At 37.1% G+C, this 18,978-nt stretch overlaps 1 protein-coding gene across 1 annotated transcript in view; it reads right to left on the bottom strand.

The window, feature by feature from the left end:
• Positions 1-340: 340 nt before the first annotated feature.
• Positions 341-18,978, bottom strand: part of macf1b (microtubule actin crosslinking factor 1b) — a 79,820-nt gene continuing 61,182 nt past the window's right edge. Inside the window, exons 31-40 of the mRNA XM_056475030.1 lie at positions 18,326-18,514; positions 14,497-14,611; positions 14,251-14,417; positions 11,748-11,910; positions 9,922-10,076; positions 6,909-6,983; positions 6,712-6,829; positions 6,192-6,358; positions 3,014-3,125; positions 341-2,707 (exon numbers count right to left, since the gene is read on the bottom strand). Of these exons, the coding sequence (XP_056331005.1) occupies positions 2,682-2,707; positions 3,014-3,125; positions 6,192-6,358; positions 6,712-6,829; positions 6,909-6,983; positions 9,922-10,076; positions 11,748-11,910; positions 14,251-14,417; positions 14,497-14,611; positions 18,326-18,514 (1,287 nt within the window). The 3' untranslated portion in view covers positions 341-2,681. The remainder of the gene's footprint in view (positions 2,708-3,013; positions 3,126-6,191; positions 6,359-6,711; positions 6,830-6,908; positions 6,984-9,921; positions 10,077-11,747; positions 11,911-14,250; positions 14,418-14,496; positions 14,612-18,325; positions 18,515-18,978) is intronic.

Below are 18,978 nucleotides of genomic sequence, written 5' to 3' on the forward strand. Positions count from 1 at the left end.
GGCAAGCACATAAAGCCACAATATTAATGCTGCATTTTATACATTAAATTTATACAAGTGCATTAATATTGTGAGCTCATATGGATGACTTTACAGGGGACCTATTATTCCCCTTTTACAAGAGGTAAAATAATTCCTTAGAGTGTGTGTGTGAAATTTCAGTATAAAATACCACAGAAATAATGTTTATAACTTATTATGATACAAATCGTGCCATTTTGGTGACTGTTGCTTTAAATTTAAATGAGATTGTGCTCCCAGCTCTCTTTGGAAAATAGGGCGGGGCTACAAACACCTATGCCTTAGTGAGATAGTCACTAATGGGCGGGGCTTTCCCCCTCCGATGACACGTATAGCGGGAGAATTACAACGTGTTTCTGCAGACTGTTTTTATCAAGTGTGATTATAAAAAATAGAATTAATTAATTTTTACCATTCGAGGCTAGTTATTTTCACACACTGCAGCCACACAACTGTGTTTAAACCCCTTAAAAGAGTGATTTTTGCATAATAGGTCCCCTTTAAAGTGTTGCATTTTAATTGTGATCCTTAATCTTTTTTTTTTTTGTTTGGCCACACTCATTTTTTCACATTGTTTTGGAATAATCAGTTGCTATTCTTGTATTTCTTTTTCTAAGAGATGATCTAAATAATCTGTAAAAAATGCTGGGTTCCACACAAGCGATCTGTGTTGGGACAACATGAAGGAAATAAGTTAACTTACTAGTTTTTACAAATTTAAGTGGATTGAACATAAAATAATTTGTCCCCCAAAAAACTCAAGAAATGCGTAGTTTCAGCTCATTATAAATAAGTAAAATGAGTGTTTAAATTAGTGTATATACTGTAAGGCTAGATGATATAGTGACAGCTCTGTGGATGTTTTGCCCTCCAGGACTAAAAACAATGAAATAACTTCATTCATCATCTTTAATCAACACGTAATATTTTCATGTGGTCTTTAAATTCAGACTTAAAAGGGTAGTTCACTTAAATATGAACATTTACTCTTAGTGCTTCCTTTGTATGAATTTCTTTTTTTCTGTTGAACACAAAAAAGAAGATATTTTGAAGAATGTTGGACCTGCAACCATTGACTTCCATAGTCCACTGTAAAAATATCCCTTAAATGAACAGGTTCCATGTTTATCTTTTCAGGTTATTTACAGTTATAAATTGCATTATGGGATGTTGATCTCTGCTCTGTCGACTTTAGATGTTGAAAAATCCACTCTGCAGGTAAACAAAGTGACTTCTTAGTGAAGTTTAAATGTTAAACTAATTTCGAGAGGAGCATGTGCTCATGATTGACCCAGCTGGTCCACATTAGCTAATCATGATCCTCCAATCAAAGGATCCCAAGTCACTATATATATCCTCATTTCCTCTCTACAACTATCTTCGTCTGGAAGAAACCCCCCTCCTCCCCTTCTTCCACCTTTATCAAGAATGGGCGGCACGGTGGCCTAATGACTAGCACGTTTGCCTCACAGCAAGAATACCAATGGCGTTGGGTCTTCACTAGGAAATCTGGTGTTTCTGTGCGGAGTTTGCATGTTCTCCATGTGGGTTTCCCCCGGGTTCCCTGGTTTCCTCCCACCATGCAAATGTGCTCTATATTATTGATAAAATAAGCCTAAATCTTTTTCTAATGTCTTACTCTCAGGAAGTTTACCTTGGCCTCAGCAGCGGGGGAGTTTCAGATCGACCTGAGCTCAGTCTCCCCTCGCCCTGTGAAAGGAGGGAGCCCTGGGCTCTCTCCCGGGACAGCACGCCAAACAAGCTATGTATAAATCGTGAGCTAAGTGTGAACTCTTGAATTAACATTTAAGTAGTTTGAAACAATATATTGCATAAGAAATAATTGTATTAACAGTTTATTTCCAGGTTTTTGAACCGTGAAGACGATACATCACATCAAACTATTAAAAATGTTAATAAAAATCTGTTTTTCTAACTTTGAACATCAAAGGTTATTAGAGGGAAAATCAACGTCCCATAATGCAATTCAAAAGCATTCATAAATGAATGACAAAATACACATTTTGTGAACTATTTGTGATATATTTTACAGCCTAATAAAAACAAATACTATGAAAGTCAATGACAAAGAAACTATAAAATGAGTGAACTTTCATTTAGGCGAACCGTCCATTTAATACCCTGATATACAGTATTCTAGCACTTCGAACCTGAGGATATAATAACCACAGTTACGCAGAACAATAAAAACAGAATTATCATAAAGCCTAAACCACAAATCAACATTGTTTTTGGCTTGTACAGTATCTCGCATCACTACCGCTGGGGTGAAACTCATAAGAAGGCAGTGTTTTGAAAAAAGTGTGCATCTACAGCGAATAATATGCATATATATATTGAGTAAAGCACTAAATAATCTATTGCTGTTGTAATCTACAGGAATCGTGCGGCTCAAACCCATGCAGGACATCCAGCGCTCTCAAATTTACACTCAAAGCAGGACTCAAATCCAGTCGGTTCTGTACAAACAACATCTGTGGAGGTAAGAAAATGAGCGTTATGACGGTAAACTCAGACTCGTCCTGGTGTGGCCACTGATCTGAGGCCTGCGGCGGGTCTTTTTCGGTCCATCCTGTGCGTCGGTACAGTAATGAACATCTGTCTGTATGATTGAGCTCATGGTTCGGGATGAGATGTGGTCATGTTGGTGGTCTTTCTGCTTCTTCTGAAGGACATAAATAAACAAATAAACAAATAAATAAATAAATAAATGACTGATTATGAGCAATTCCATGCAAATGTCAACTTTGCTATGAAAAAAATTATGTTTTTACCAAAATAGCGCAACCCTTTCTAAGTTTTTTGTGTTTATTACTGTACAAATACTCAAAAATGTCTCTGTCAATGTTTAAATAGTCAGTAAACATTCATTTTTGGGTAAACCATCTATTTTAAATACAAGCAAGGTTTCAGTCTTTTGTGATTAAACATAGCATCAGGTTTATGATCAGTTTAAAGCAGACTGACTGACCTGTAGGTGAAGGCGAGTCGATGTCAGCACAGAAATGGTCACTTCCTAAAGCAGCAATGGAGCTCCTGGGCCGAACACACCTCTCGCCAGAGAAACTCCTGCGCAGCAACGCCTACAGCAGCACAAAGCACAAAGTTCAGCTCTTTGCACTACTTACAAATCTGTAAAAATGTCACGCACAGAAACTGAGAGTCCGATGTGTTGTGTATTAATAAATACCCCCCACCCCATCCCCTGAAAACAACCGAAAAACCTGAAAACACCACAAAATGAAAACAGCCATAAGCACGACCAAAAACATTTTGCTGTTGTGTGTGCTTCTGTTTGGTTATTGCGGTTTGGGGTTAATTGTGGTTGTTTACGGTTAATTAAGATTGTGTTTGTATTTGTTCATTAATTCATTTTCTTTTTCAGCTTAGTTCCTTTAATAATCTGGGGTCGCCACAGCAGAATGTACCGCTAACTTATCCAGCATGTTTTACGCAGCGGATGCCCTTCCAGCTGCAACCCATCACTGGGAAACACCCATACACCCATTCACACACATATACTACGGACAATTTAGCTTACCCAATTCACCTGTACCGAATGTCTTTGGACTTGTGGGGGAAACCGGAGCACCCGGAGGAAACCCACACGAACACAGGGAGAACATGCAAACTCCATACAGAAATAACAACTGACCCAGCTGAAGCTCAAACCAGCAACCTTCTTGCTGTGAGGCAACTGCGCTACCGACTGCGCCACTGTGTTGCCTTTTTAAACATAAACTCGCCCTGTTTGTGGTTGTGGTTATGGTTGTTTGTGGTTGTGGTTATGGTTGTTTGTGGTTGTGGTTATGGTTGTTTGTGGTTGTGGTTATGGTGCTTTGTGGTTAATGTGGTTGTTTGTGGTTTTGTGTATAGTGGTTTGGTTGTGTTTGTAATTGTTTAAGGTTAATGTTGTTTAGGGTTGTGATTGTGTTTGTTTATAGTACTTTGTGGTCATGTTTGTGATTGTTTGTGGTTTTGTTTATGGTGGTTTGTGGTTGTGTTTGTAATTGTTTGTGGTTGTGATTATTTGTGATGGTTTGTGGTTTTGTTTATGGTGGATTGTGGTTGAGTTTGTAATTGTTTGTGGTTGTGATTGTTTGTGATGGTTTGTGGTTTTGTTTATGGTGGTTTGTGGTTGTTTCTAATTGTTTAGGGTTGTGTTTATGGTGGTTTGTGGTTGTGTTTGTAATTGGTTATGGTTTGTGATTGCAGTTTTGTTTGTTTATGGTGGTTTGTGGTTGTGTTTGTAATTGGTTATGGTTTGTGATTGCGGTTTTGTTTGTAAATGGTGGTTTGTGGTTGTGTTTGTAATTGGTTATGGTTTGTGATTGCGGTTTTGTTTGTTTATGGTGGTTTGTGGTTGTGTTTGTAATTGTTTGTGGTTGTGATTGTGTGTGATGGTTTGTGGTTTTGTTTATGGTGGTTTGTGGTTGAGTTTGTAATTGTTTGTGGTTGTGATTGTTTGTGATGGTTTGTGGTTGTGTTTATGGTGGTTTGGTTGCGTATATAATTGTTTATGGTTAATGTGGTTGTGTTTGTTTATGGTAGTTTGTGGTCATGTTTGTAATTGTTTGTGATTGTTTGTGGTTTTGTTTATGGTGGTTTGTGGTTGTGTTTCTAATTGTTTAGGATTGTGTTCATGGTAGTTTGTTGTTGTGTTCGTAATTGGTTATGGTTTGTGATTGCGGTTGTGTTTGTTTACGGTGGTTTGTGGTTGTGTTTGTAATTGTTTGTGGTTGCGATTGTTTGTGGGGGTTTGGTTGTGTTTGTAATTGTTTATGGTTGTGTTTATGGTAGTTGGTTGTGTTTGTAATTGTTTATGGTTAATGTGGTTGTTTGGGTTTGTGGTTGTGTTTGTTTATGGTGGTTTGTGGTTGTGTTTGTAATTGTTTATGGTTGTTTGTGGTTTTGTTTGTGGTGGTTTGTGGTTGTGTTTGTAATTGTTCATGGTTGTGTTTATGGTAGTTTATGGTTGTGTTTGTAATTGTTTATGGTTTGTGATTGCGGTTGTGTTTGTTTATGGTGGTTAGTGGTTTTGTTTATAATTGTTTATGGTTCATGTGGTTGTTTGTGGTAGAGGTCTGCGTTAAATTAAATATATTTCCGAATAAAACATGGTAGTAGTGGGTAACTCTGGTGTAATTTGAATGGGAGCGGGCGGTCTAACAATACTATTCCTGGGAGAGCGAGCGAGAGAAAGAGTGTGCATCCGTCATGGCCACTGTGTTTGTGTGTGTGTGAATGAGAGAGAGTACCTGCATCAGCCCTAATGCTGGGTGTTTTTTGGGAGGCATATTTATTCGCTATACATTTTACATTCTTCCTTGGCCCAATATGTACAGAAATAATGCTGATATGATATATGAAATCGGTAGTTGGCAAATATATTGAGTGTACATGTTTGTTAACTGACTCTGAAAGTGCCAGTGCCTCACCAGCCACAAATTGACATTTAGCCTACAATCCTTGTACAACCTACAGTTTTATCTGTTATCTCTCTCTTTTGGTAGTAGCCAATTTTAATGTGAGATTTTGGAAACCAGATCTAAATTTAGTGGGAACGGTCAGGTCAGGTCAGGTAGAAAATGGGGCGGGTCAAGCAGCGGGTGAACAAAGGCTGAATATACAACGGGAGCGGTCGGGTGCGGAAAAAAACCTGGCAGGAGCGGGACTAAAAATTCAGTCCTGCGCAGTTCTCTAGTTTGTGGTTTTGTTTGTAATTGTTTGTGGTTTTGTTTATGGTAGTTTGTGGTTGTGTTTGTAATTGTTTGTGGTTTTGTTTATGGTTGTTTGTGGTTGTGTTTGTAATTGTTTGTGGTTTTGTTTATGGTTGTTTGTGGTTGTGTTTGTAATTGTTTTTGGTTTTGTTTATGGTTGTTTGTGGTTGTGTTTGTAATTGTTTGTGGTTGTGTTTATGGTTGTTTGTGGTTGTGTTTGTAATTGTTTATGGTTGTTTTTGGTTGTGTTTGTGGTGGTTTGTGGTTGTGTTTGTAATTGTTTATGGTTGTTTTTGGTTGTGTTTATAATTGGTTATGGTTGTTTGTAGTTGTGCTTTTTCATGGTGGTTTGTGGTTGTTTATGGTTATTTGTGGTTATGTGTGTCGTTGCTTATGGTTATTTGTGGTTGTGTTAGTGTTCTCCAGTACCTTGCGTGTCAGAGGGCTGCTGGGAGCTGAAGCACTGCTGTATAAACTCAGGCTGGAGTTTGATCTGCTGACTGTCAGTCCTTTAGCGCTGCCTCTGCGACCCGACGTCTCGAAGGCGTCTCGAGACAGATACTTCTCCTTGATCTTCAGGTTTGTGCGCCCCTTTACTGGGTGTGAAAAAAAAGAGGACTGGTCAGAAATGCAGATCAAACCAAGACATCTTTCTTTAACTCTATCTTTCATATTAACAATCAGACTAAAAAAACCAACTAGAACCTGTCATTTCTGATTGTATTTTAATAAAGAGAATGAGAAGTAATATATAATGTCATTATACCCTCACTAAACCAACAAATGTAAATGGGGGCCCTGGGTTTTTGCACAGTACTGTATATTTTTGTACTACCCAGCTAAAAGGCCAGGTTCTTTCAAATTTATTAATACATGTTCTTCCTGTAAAACCATAAAATCTAAATGTTTTAGAGATGCTGCAGTTTTTGAATGGGTGTGTGTTATTCACCTCTACAGGGGTCGTTCTTCACCAGAAACTCATCTAATGCCGTCCATCCTCCACCGACCCGAACCATCAGAGTGCTTCTGAGAATCCGGACCATCCGCAGCTGCTGAGAGTCTCCAAACTGAAGACAAACACAGAAAGACTGTGTTTATAACAGGTATAAACAGCATTATTTGTGTCTATAATATACCTGTACTCACCCTGTAGCGGTTTGCACTTATTTGCTCAACTTGAAATCTCTTTGGACAGTTGCATTGAGAGACCTGACGACTCACCTGCGGAATCAGCTTGTAGTTAATGATTTAACAGAATTAATCAATGAAAAGCAAATGCAAATAAAAAAATATTATATATACACACTACCGGTCAAAAGTTTGGGGTCAGTAGGATTTTTACATGTTTTAAAATAAGCTTCTCCTGCTCACCAAGGCTGCATTTACTTTGTCATGATCACCAGCGATCTAACCACCAGAGGTCGCTGGTAAACACTCACATTCACATGAACTACAAATCTGCTGGTGAATGGACTACAAGAACCAGTCATGCTCCACACACACAACAGGTTCCAGATCCTGACTGATTGCAAACACTGATTGCAAACACTGCAAAGTACTGATTACACACACAAATATACAGATCACTTTGAGACACTCATTGCTGAGTCTTGTTATCTGCTACAGTGACATTACAACGCGTTTTCTTTGTCTGCCTTTGCCGTATTTTAATCATTTGCCTTGTTTATTTGTTTCATCCTGTTTACTGCCTGCCTTCTGACCATCTGCCTGCCTTTTGACTATGACTCTGGATTGCCCTTATACATCTGTTTGCTCCTGTATTGACCAGTGCTTGCCTGACTACCCAATAAACCTCCATGTGGATCCTCACCTCTGTTGTCAGAGTCACTCCCCATGTTACAGAAGACTCGGCCTCCCCTCGTTACATACTTCATCAATACAGTACATATTGTGAAATTATGACGTGTTATCACCCTATAAAATAACTGTTCAAAAGTGGTTTATAATTAAATTTAATAATTTATTCCAGTGATTTTAATAATACATTTTCAGCTTCATTACTCCAGTCTTCAGAGTCACATGATCCTTATTAATACAATTAATATTATTGTTATTATTATTATTGTTATATTATTGTTATTATTATTATTATTATTGTTATATTATTGTTATTATTATTATTATTATTATTATTAATAATGATAATATAAAAGCAGTAATGACTAGAGTAATAATTTCATTTGAAACCACATACAATAAGAAAGCAGTTATTTAAAATTGTAATAAATATTTAATAGTTTACCAATTTTTTTACATTTAATAATTGCCGCCATTTGAACAGAATAATTTTCTTAAAAAAAAACATGAAAAAAAAAAACTCACCCCAAACTTTTGACCGGTAGTGTATATGTATATATATATATATATATATACACTGTATATTTGATGTATTACAGTACACCAGGGGTGACCAACCCTGCTCCTGTAAATCGACCTTCCTGCAGATTTCAGTTGCAACCCATATCAAACACACCTGCCTGTAATTATCAAGTGCTGTTCAGGTCCTAATTAATTGGTTCAGGTGAGTTTGATCAGGTCGATCTCCAGGAACAGGGTTGAGCACCACTGCAGTCCACCATAGGTCTCAAATTCAATTCCTTCAGTGCCGCAGCTCTGCACAGTTTTGCTCCAACCCTATCAAACACAGCTGATTCAAATAATCGAGCCATGAACACCTTTCATTAGTTGGATCAGCTGTGTTTGATCAGGGTTGGAGCAAATCTGTGCAGAGCTGCGGCGCTCCAGGAATTCAGTTTGAGACCTATGATGTATATGAAAAATCTCTCTCTATATATTTTTTCATATATATAAATATATTATATAGTTTTTTTCAATATTAAGTGAGTTCATGAACTAAGTAAAATATATGACAAAAATAATGACAAAAATATATGTAATTTTTATTGAATTAAAATTCTCTGAGTGCATTGACAGTTTTTTTTTAAACAAACTTTTCAATCTTAAATCCTGATTTCTTTTAAAAATCTTTTTATTTAAACAGATTTTTCTGAGCCCAAAGAAATCAAGATTTATGATATACAGTCGTGTTTTTAAATTTGAAATGCATCACAATTAAATGACCGTATCTTTAAAAGAGTGTTCTTTTATTATCATTATTTTAGTATTAGCTACTATTACAGCTTTCAGATTTATTTTGCATGTTTTTAATTTTGGTATGGCTTTTTTTTTGTGTTTTTATAATTTAAAAAAAGTTTGAGTTGTTTTAATACAAAAAGATCAACTATTTAAAAATGCACAATATTTCCTTGGTAACTAGTTTGAGACAAAATAGGCCTAAATCTGCTTATATATTTATAAACAGTAGCCAACATTTGAAGTGGATCACATAAGGGTTTTCAAAATTGGTGTCATTTAATAGTTTTAGGACAACTTTGATGAAACGTTTTGATCCACTTGGAACATTGACTATTATATACTTTATTTTATTTCAGTTGTTTCATTCCAAAAGGTTGTATTGGTTATTATATATAGCTAAATAGAATTATCCTGACTTAAAATGATGAAAAAAACTATCAATGGGCTCAGAAAAATAAAATTAAATAAAATGGATTCATATTTTTAGTTAGTTTTAAGCATAAACTCACTTAATATTGATTTTGTTTTTGTCAGAGAACATAAAATATTGCATCCTTCTTCACTTTCTGTAAATGCATCTTAAAGGGGACCTATTATGCCCCTTTTTACATGATGTAAAATAAGTATCCAATGTCCCTAGAGTGTGTTTGTAAAGTTTCAGCTCAAAATACCACACAAATAATGTGTTATAACTCTTTGAAACTGCACCTTTTAGTAGGCTTTGATTGTAATTGTGCCATTTTGGTGACTGTTGCTTTAAATTCAAATGAGATTGTGCTCTTTTCAAAAGAGGGCGGAGCTACAAATGCCTGCGTGTCAGCATAGTGGCAGATTCAGGACTAACATTATCTCTGTAGAATTTTTTTACCAATAGAAACTGGTTATGTTCACAGTCTGTTGGCACACAACTGTGTTTAAACCCCTTATTAAAGTAAATTTTGCATAATATGCCCCCTTTAATTGATGTTTTTTTTTTACATATTCATAATTGAACACATAAGACATATTTTGAGAGTGTTTCTGAAAGCAGAAGCGCACGCACCTCCTCGTTGATCTGGTCTATATCTACTGTCCTCCTGTAAGGGTCTCTGCTGGGGTGAAGCGCACTCACAAACTCATAATAGTCAATGAATCCGTCTCCGTTACCATCAAATATGTTGGCAACCGCAGCCATTTCCAGCGCATTAGTAGGAAATTCTGTCCACAAGCAAAAGGTTCATATTACCAACATTAACACATAACAAACAACTCAATGCATATCATATAGAAATCTAATATGTGCAAATTACATGCAGGGCTAAGCAGAAATGAGTACATCCCCTTTTGACATTTAATATTTGAATCCATTTCTCAGTGGATATAGACAATAATGTTTGGTGCATTTGAACAGAACATCCATGGTTATATCCATATAAATAAAAGTTTGGTCACATAGCATCTTTAGGAATAGAAAGATACATTCATTCATTCATTTTCCTTCGGCTTAGTCCCTTTTTTAACAGGGGTCGCCACAGCGGAATGAACCGCCATCTATTCTGGCATATTTTTTATGCAGCATATGCCCTTCCACAACCCAGTAGCCTATAGTGCATGCCTTTGGACTGTGGGGGAAACCGGAGCACCCAGAGGAAACCCACGCCAACATGGGGAGAACAAGCAAACTCCACACAGAAATGCCAACTGACCCAGCCGGGACTAGAACCAGCGACCCAGAATAAAAAGATAATGGACAATTTCAACTAAATTTTATATTTTGTATGTTTCTCTAGATTTTACCTGTTTATTAAATTTTTATTTAATTACTTTTTATAAGGGTGTACTAATTTTTGGACTGTGATGTTAAGTTTTATTTTCTGAGATTAGCTCCAGATTTGGCTTCAGTGCTGACTAATCTAATGTATATGCACAAATATATTATTGTATCCTAAGCATCCTATAGAAAATATTAATTCAAGAGAGATTTGTGAGGGGTGTACTTATTTATGCTCACCACTGTATATGACATACAAGTCAATTTTGGAATTTACATATATAAAATATGCCATATTATGCAACATATATGTAAATATATGTTCAATTATATGATAATGGTCCAAAATTAGTACACCCAAATGTATATATTAGAGAAAAATATAATATAAAATAAAATAAGAGCAAAATTCAAGAGAAACAAAAAAATGTATAAAATTGTGTTGAAATTTTGTAGTTTGTATTTTCCCCCCAATATTTACCATGAATTTAAATGTATTATCTTTCTATTTCTAAAATGTTCGGTGACTAAAGTATTATTTTAATAAATATATCCATTTAATAAGTTGTTTTGTTCAAATGCACCAAAATATATGACCTGTATTCCCTGAGAAATGGATAAAGATATTAATTTTCAAAATGGGGTGTACTCATTTATGTTGAGTACTATATATATAGGTATATATATATATATTCATAAATTTTCCTCCGGCTTAGTTCCTTTATTCATCAGGGGTCGCCACAGCGGAATGAACCGCCAACTTATCCAGAACATGTTTTACACAGCGGATTCCCTTCCAGCTGCAACCCAGTACTGGGAAACATCCATACACACTCATACACTACCGGAATTTATCTTACCCAATTCACCTATAGCGCATATCTTTGGACTGTGGGGGAAACCGGAGCATTCAGAGGAAACCCACGCCAACACGGGGAGAACGTGTAAGCTCCACACAGAAATGCCAACTGGCAATGCCAACTGGCCAACCAGCAATCTTCATGCTGTGAGGCGAAAGTGCTAACCACTGAGCCACCGTGTCGCCCTCCAAATATGAACAAATTTTCGTATATTGCCATATATCAGATTTCTATATGGGAATAGTTCAAACAGCTCACTGGAGGCCAGAACACTGTCGATGAACTCCTTATGAGTGATCCTGCCATCCTGATCTCGGTCGATGCTCCGGAAAACATCCAGAATTCGGGATTTAAGGTGACTGATCCACTGCATGTATCTTTTCCTCCAGATGTTGAAGTCGAAATTAGCAAACTCCTCCATCTGCAGGTGCCAAAGAGAAGCGTCTCAGACCAGAATTTACATTTCCTCATTTAGCAGATGCTTTTATCCAAAGTGACTTACAAGTGAGGATAAAAGAAGCACTTCAAATCATCAGAGAGTAGCAGTATTTTCTGGAGAAAGTCTTATTTGTTTTATTTCGGCTAGAATAAAAGCAGTTCATTTTTTTTTTGCCATTTCCAGGTCCAAATTATTAGCCACCTTAAGCAATTTTTTTCAATAGTCTACAGAACAAGCCATCATTATACAATGACCTGCCTAATTACCCTAACCTGCCTAATTAACCCGAGTTAAGCCTTTAAATGTCACTTTAAGCTGAATACTAGTATCTTAAAAAAAATTATTACAATATTATTTACTGTCATTATGGCAAAGATAAAAGAAATCAGTTATTAGAAATGAGTTATTAAAACTATTATGGTTAGAAATGGGTAGTAAAATATTTTCTCTCTTAAAAAGAACTTGGGATTTTTTATTGTATTTATTTATTTAAGCATACAGAGAGGAGAGAGTATCCTACAGATGGTTAGTCAAGCCTACACACCTGATACAGATAGAAATGTAGAGTTCAGTGACGTTCAGAGCTGATTCTCCTTTTTGGAATCCAGCTTTTTTTGGAATATAAGAGCAGCACGTCCATTGTAACTTAATGGGTTAATTTACCCAAAAATGAATGATACGTGCATGTTTTATCACCGCTTGAATGCAGATAGGTTTCATCCAAAATACTATTTCAAGAGTTCACACTTAGCTGATGATTAATTATAAGCTTGTTTGGCATGCTGTCCCGGGAGAGAGCCCTGAGCTCATAAGATCCTCGAGCCCGGGGCTCCCTCCCGTTGCAAGGCGAGAGGGAAGTTTGAGCTCAGGTAGATCTCGAGAACTCCCCCGCTGTAATAACCAGTGAACAGCCAGTGATTGCTGCAACGATTTACTAGGAGCATGTCTAGAGTGCTGGTTTGGATTAGTCAATTAACTTATGTTGCATGTTTTTTGGACGGTGGGAGGAAACCGGGGAACCCGGGGGAAACCCACGTGAGCATGGGGAGAAAATGCAAACTCCGCACAGAAATGTCTGCTGGTTTGGTAAAGCCTAGAACCAGAGACATTCTTGCTCTGAGGCAACAGTGCTAAGCACTGGGCCACCGTGTCACCCATCTAGGAAGAAGGAGGAGTAGGGGTGGATGGGGGGATTCTTCAAAACGAAGATAGCGGTGGTAAGTAACCCAGGGTATTTGTAATAGCTTAGGAGTCTACTGATTGGTGCATTGAGAATTGTATAATGTGGATCTAGCCGCTAGCAATCATAAGCACGTGATCCTCTCAAAATTAGTTTATAACTAAACTTCACATTGTGAATAAAAAAAAAAAATATATATATATATAAAACAGGGGTAGCGCATTTTGTCAGCTTCAAATCAGAATAAACTACCACTCTAATAAACAAATTAAATATAAAACTAATGAAAAAATAAAATAATAAGGCAGTAGTTCCCTCTGATAGACATTTGAAGCTGCTACGCCTTTTCCTACATTTTTCAATAGAGTATTAGTTAATTTTGATAGATATTTGAAGCTGACAAGATGTGCTACTTCTGTTTTTACATCCTTCTTTAAGGAGGTAGTTCATTCTGATAGACATTTGAAGCTGACAAGATGTGCTAACCCTGTTTTTTTAGATGAAAAATGATAGATTGAGCTACCGGTAGCACATTCTGATAAGGTAGCACAGATCGTCAACACCGTCAGTTTGAGACCCCTGCTTTAAGGTGTTTAGGATCTTTTGGGGTTTTTCTTATTAAAGCACTGACTAGCTGGTTTAAGATTCTGAGGGTAGGATAACCTAAAATTATATAACCGATAAACCGATAACCGATAAAATTATCACTGTTTCACGGTATTACGGTATTGTGATTCGGCTCTAAAATATGTTCTTTTTAAATGCCTGGGTTGTTTTTTCCCCATTGAACACAATGTTTAATTAGTTTCCTTCAGCTTAGTCTCTAATTTATCAAAGGTCGCCACAGCGGAATGAACCGCCAACTTATCCAGCATATGTTTTACACAGCGGATGCTCTTCCAGCTGCAACCCAGTACTGGGAAACCTTTTTCCGTTTTTTTCTGGAGATACTAATCCCCTAAAATACTAAATAAAATAGTTGTAAAAAACATGTAATAATTTACATATACTATAGAAACGGTAAACGGAAAATGTAAGCGGTTTTAAAACCTTGACTTTTCCAAACCGTAAAACTGGTTATCCTCTCATGCCTAGCCCTTTGTTTTTTAATGACTAGTATTGGCTCTGGTTGTGATTCTCACTTCTCTGAGCCGCTGCAGATGCTCCTCCAGCCTGCTTTGTCTGCCGTGAGCTTGAAGCCAGAGTTTCCTCCAGTCTTTCACCAGGCGACACATGATGGGGGTCTGAGGGTCCAGTTTCTCCAGAGGAACGGGGACAGATGGTGGAGGCTTCGCTGCTCCTCTTCTCTCTTTACATGCAATAGAATCCAGAGTTAAATTCAAGCGCAGACTCAACACATCAGCAGATCTCAGTGATTCTGGACTCACTCGTTGCTGGTCTGCGGCTGGGCGAAACCTGCTGTTTGGGGACCAGCTTGTGTTTACAGGATTTTGTGGCATTCTCAACCTCTGGTAGCTTGGCTTTCATCTCATCCATAAAATCCTGCAAAAAAAACCAACAGAAGCATTTCCTGACCACAACCCTTCTTAAATGATTGCATGGCGTCAACATTATGTTTCGTTTAAAAAGCTATTAGTTACTAGTTGATTAGTTGAAGTTATAAGTAACTAATAAAGTTATGGAAACTCAAACCTTAACTTTTCCGAATTGATTGTACTGCAATGAAAGCTGCTTTGAAACAAGCAGATTTCAGATGAAACATCCACTAGAAGGCGCTGTGCAAATCTGAAATACATTACTTAGTGTACGTTTTGTTGTACATTTTAGACCCAATTTCTTCTTGTGCAGGTCTAGAAGGCGGCGGCGGTTGTCATCATTTATTTTTAAATACATTTATGTAGTTTTTATTTATAGTTAGTTCTAGTTTCTAGGTACATTTCGTTGCACGTTTCGGATGAATAATCCACTAGAGGGCGCTGTTTCCATTTTTTCAAATCTTTTTGTTGTACATTTCAGACAATCTTCCTTCTTGTACACGTCTAGAAGACGGCGGGGGTTGTCAACATATTTAGTTTGTTTAATACATTTATGTAGTTATTTATTCATTGTTAGTTTTAGTTTCTAGGTAGGTTTTGTTGCACGTTTCAGATGTCAAATCCAATAGAGGTCACTGTTTACAGTTTTGCGAGTCAGAAATGCGTTACTTAGGGTATGTTTTGTTGTACATTTCAGACACGTTCTTCTTGTACACGTTCAGGAGAAGGCGGCAGTTGTTGACATATTTAATTTATTTTTAACACATTTACGTATTTTTTTTTCATTCATTTTCAGTTCTAGTTTCCAGGTACGTTTCGTTACACGTTTCAGATGAAAAATCCACAAGAGGGTGCCGTTTCCACTTTTGTGAATCTGAAATACGTTACTTAGGGTGCGTTTTGTTGTACATTTCAGACACAGGTGCTTGTACACATCTAGAAGGCGGTGGTCGTTGTTGTCATATTACTTTTTTACATTCATTCATTTTCTTTTCGGCTTAGTCCCTTTATTAATCCGGGGTCGCCACAGCAGAATGAACCTGGATAAGTCAACTTATCCAGCACGTTTTCCGCAGCGGATGCCCTTCCAGCCACAACCCATCGCTGGGAAACATCCATACACTCACTCACACTACGGACCTGTACCTGTGGGGGAAACCGGAGCATCTGGAGGAAACCCACGCGAACGCAGGGAAAACATGCAAACTCCACACAGAAATGCCAACTGACCCAGCTGAGGCTCGAACCAGCGACCTTCTTGCTGTGAGGCGACATCACTACCTACTGCCCACTTTTTTATATTTACGTAGTTTTTTAATATGGTATGGTATGATCTGATGCACGTTTCAGATGAAAAGTCCACTAGAGGGCGCTGTCTACATATTTGCAAATCTGAAATACATTACTTAGGGTGTGTTTTCTGTACATTTCAGACACACGTCCCTCTTGTACACGTCCAGGAGAAGGTGGCAGTTGTCATCCTATATATATATATATATATATATATATATATATATATATATATATATATATATATATATATATATATATATATATATATATATATATATATATATATATATATATATATATATATATATATATATATATATATATAAACATATATATGTACATTTACATTTACATTTACATTTAGTCATTTAGCAGACGCTTTTATCCAAAGCGACTTACAAATGAGGACAAGGAAGCAATTTACACAACTATAAGAGCAGCAGTGAACAAGTGCTATAGACAAGTTTCAGGTGTGTAAAGTCTAAGAAGCAAAGCATTAGTAATGTAGTTTTTTTTTTTTTGAGAGAAAGAGAGAGAGGGCACAGTTATTGGTATAGCCAGAGAGGCAGTTGCAGATTAGGAAGGAAAGTGGAGACTAAATAGTTGAGTTTTTAGTCGTTTCTTGAAGACAGCAAGTGACTCTGCTGTTCTGATGTAGTTAGGGAGTTCATTCCACCAACTGGGTAGATTGAATGTGAGAGTTCGGGAAAGTGATTTCTTCCCTCTTTGGGATGGAACAACGAGGCGACGTTCATTCCCAGAACGCAAGTTTCTGGAGGGCACATAAATCTGCAGAAGTGAGAGCAGATATGAAGGAGCCAAGCTAGAGGTCACTTTGTAAGCAAACATCAGAGCTTTGAATTTGATGCGAGCAGCAACTGGCAGCCAGTGCAAACGGGTGAGTAGCGGAGTGACATGTGCTCTTTTGGGTTCATCAAAGACCACTCGTGCTGCAGCGTTCTGAAGCAGCTGAAGAGGTTTGATAGAACTAGCTGGTAGCCCGGCTAGCAGAGAGTTGCAATAGTCCAGTTTGGAGAGAACAAGAGCTTGAACAATGAGTTGAGCTGTATGTTCAGATAGGAAGGGTCGGACCTTTCTGATGTTGTAGAGTGCGAATCTGCAAGATCGAGCAGTTCTAGAAATGTGCTCAGAGAAGTTCAGTTGGTCATCAATCGTTACTCCAAGGCTTTTACGTTGTTTGTCATTCATTTTTAGTTCTAGTTTCAGTAATTTTAGTACATTAAGCAAAATACAATTCTAAATGCTTCTTTGGAAACATGATAAAACAATTAACAAAACAATAAAATGTAACATTTGAATCTTTTTTGTTGTTAAGAAGCATAGTTAAAGTTACTTTTAATTTTTTTTTTTATTTTGATTTTGAAACATAGATGTTCCTTCACTGATATTTTTCAAAACATGAGTCAAACAGGATAACGAAATACAATGTACGAATGATCACATCATAATCTTTGACAAAAATATATTTATTTCCTGTTCCTTAGGGCAGTGTTTCCCAACCCTGTTCCTGGAGGCACACCAACAGTACATATTTTGGATGTCTCCCTTTTCTGACCCATTAACTTCAGGTGTTGGAGTCTCTTCTGATGTTATGATGAGTTAATTCAGGTGTGTTTGATTAGGGAGAGGTTGAAAATGTGTACTGTTGGTGTGCCTTCAGGAACAGGGTTGGGAAACACTGCCTTAGGGTACCAGGAAATCATAACTCTAATCTTGGACACTATGACTGTGTTAACTAAAAGAAAGTGAAATATATTAAGTGCACATTTTTATGTAAATTTTCGTTGATTTTGCCTCATTTTATACTAAACTAAAACTAAAATATGCTCAAAAAAAATCAACTACATTTGTGTGTAGTAAAAATGTTATGTAGTAAAAATAAAATGATAAGAAGCCTTTCAGAAAAGCAGAAATATATATATTTTATTTTAAATGCATGTTTATTTCTGCTTTTCTCAGAATTCAATTGAGGTTTATTTGTATAGCGCTTTTCACAATGGTTGTTGTTTCAAAGCAGCTTTACAAAAGTTGCACATTATTGTATCACAATCAAAAAAGTTCTTAGTGACCATAACTTTATTAGTTGCTCATTAATTTAATTAAATAGTAACTAATAGTTTTTAACAGCTAAAGTGATTATATGTGAGCATAGTTAACCTGCAGTTATATACTATATAGGTGATGTCATTGTGTACATGTTCAATAAAGTGCATTTGTGTTTTAAGTGTATACAAGTACACTAGCAAAAGCGTAGTTCACCTAAAAAACCCATCCTCATGTTGTTCAAAACCTTGACTTCTTCAAAGTCATACATGTTAAATACAAAACAACTGAATAAAAGAGGACAGTTTGTTTGTTCGTTTAGAATAACTGTATTATTATTAATATTATAGTTGTGTATGAATACCGTGTGTTGCATGATGAGCTCTGCTGTGAGCTCCAGATCTTCAGGCAGCGGCTCCTGCTCTTTCAGACTGAGAGAGTCTTCAGCGGTGCAGATCCAGTCCAGAATCCTCTGAATCTGCTCCCTCTCGCCCTGTAGAGCTGTCAGTGAGATCTGGATCCTCTCGGCCTGCTGCCTTGCCCATGTCTGCACCTGAAAATATACATAAAACACATTTAAGCAGTTCAGGTCTATCAAAAATACGCACCTCAGCCTACAATTTGCCAAAACCCAACCTATAGTGTTTTCACAAGCAGACGTAATTTTTAGAATTCTAAACATAGATTTATATCAAGTCGCAACTGTCCGAGGTGCCCAGCTACGACTCAGGAGACTGTTCATATTTCTGCAGCGCCACAGAGAGCCATCTGAATAGTTTTGTTTAAAATAACATGCAAATGTGCGCATCTGGTGTGCAATACTTCCAACTGCCATGTGCGTGCTGTGTGGCGCATCCGGTGTAGGACTCGCTTTATTGTGCATTCACACCAGACGCGGATCGTCAAGCATGAGTAAATTACATGTTAACTCAATGCTAAGATGCAAATAGATGCAAAAACATCCTGCGGTGCTATTCGCACCAATTGGGCGGCGCGAATGACGTGTGTCATACCAAT

Source organism: Danio aesculapii, chromosome 16, assembly GCF_903798145.1.
Source record: "Danio aesculapii chromosome 16, fDanAes4.1, whole genome shotgun sequence".
NCBI lineage: Eukaryota > Metazoa > Chordata > Actinopteri > Cypriniformes > Danionidae > Danio > Danio aesculapii.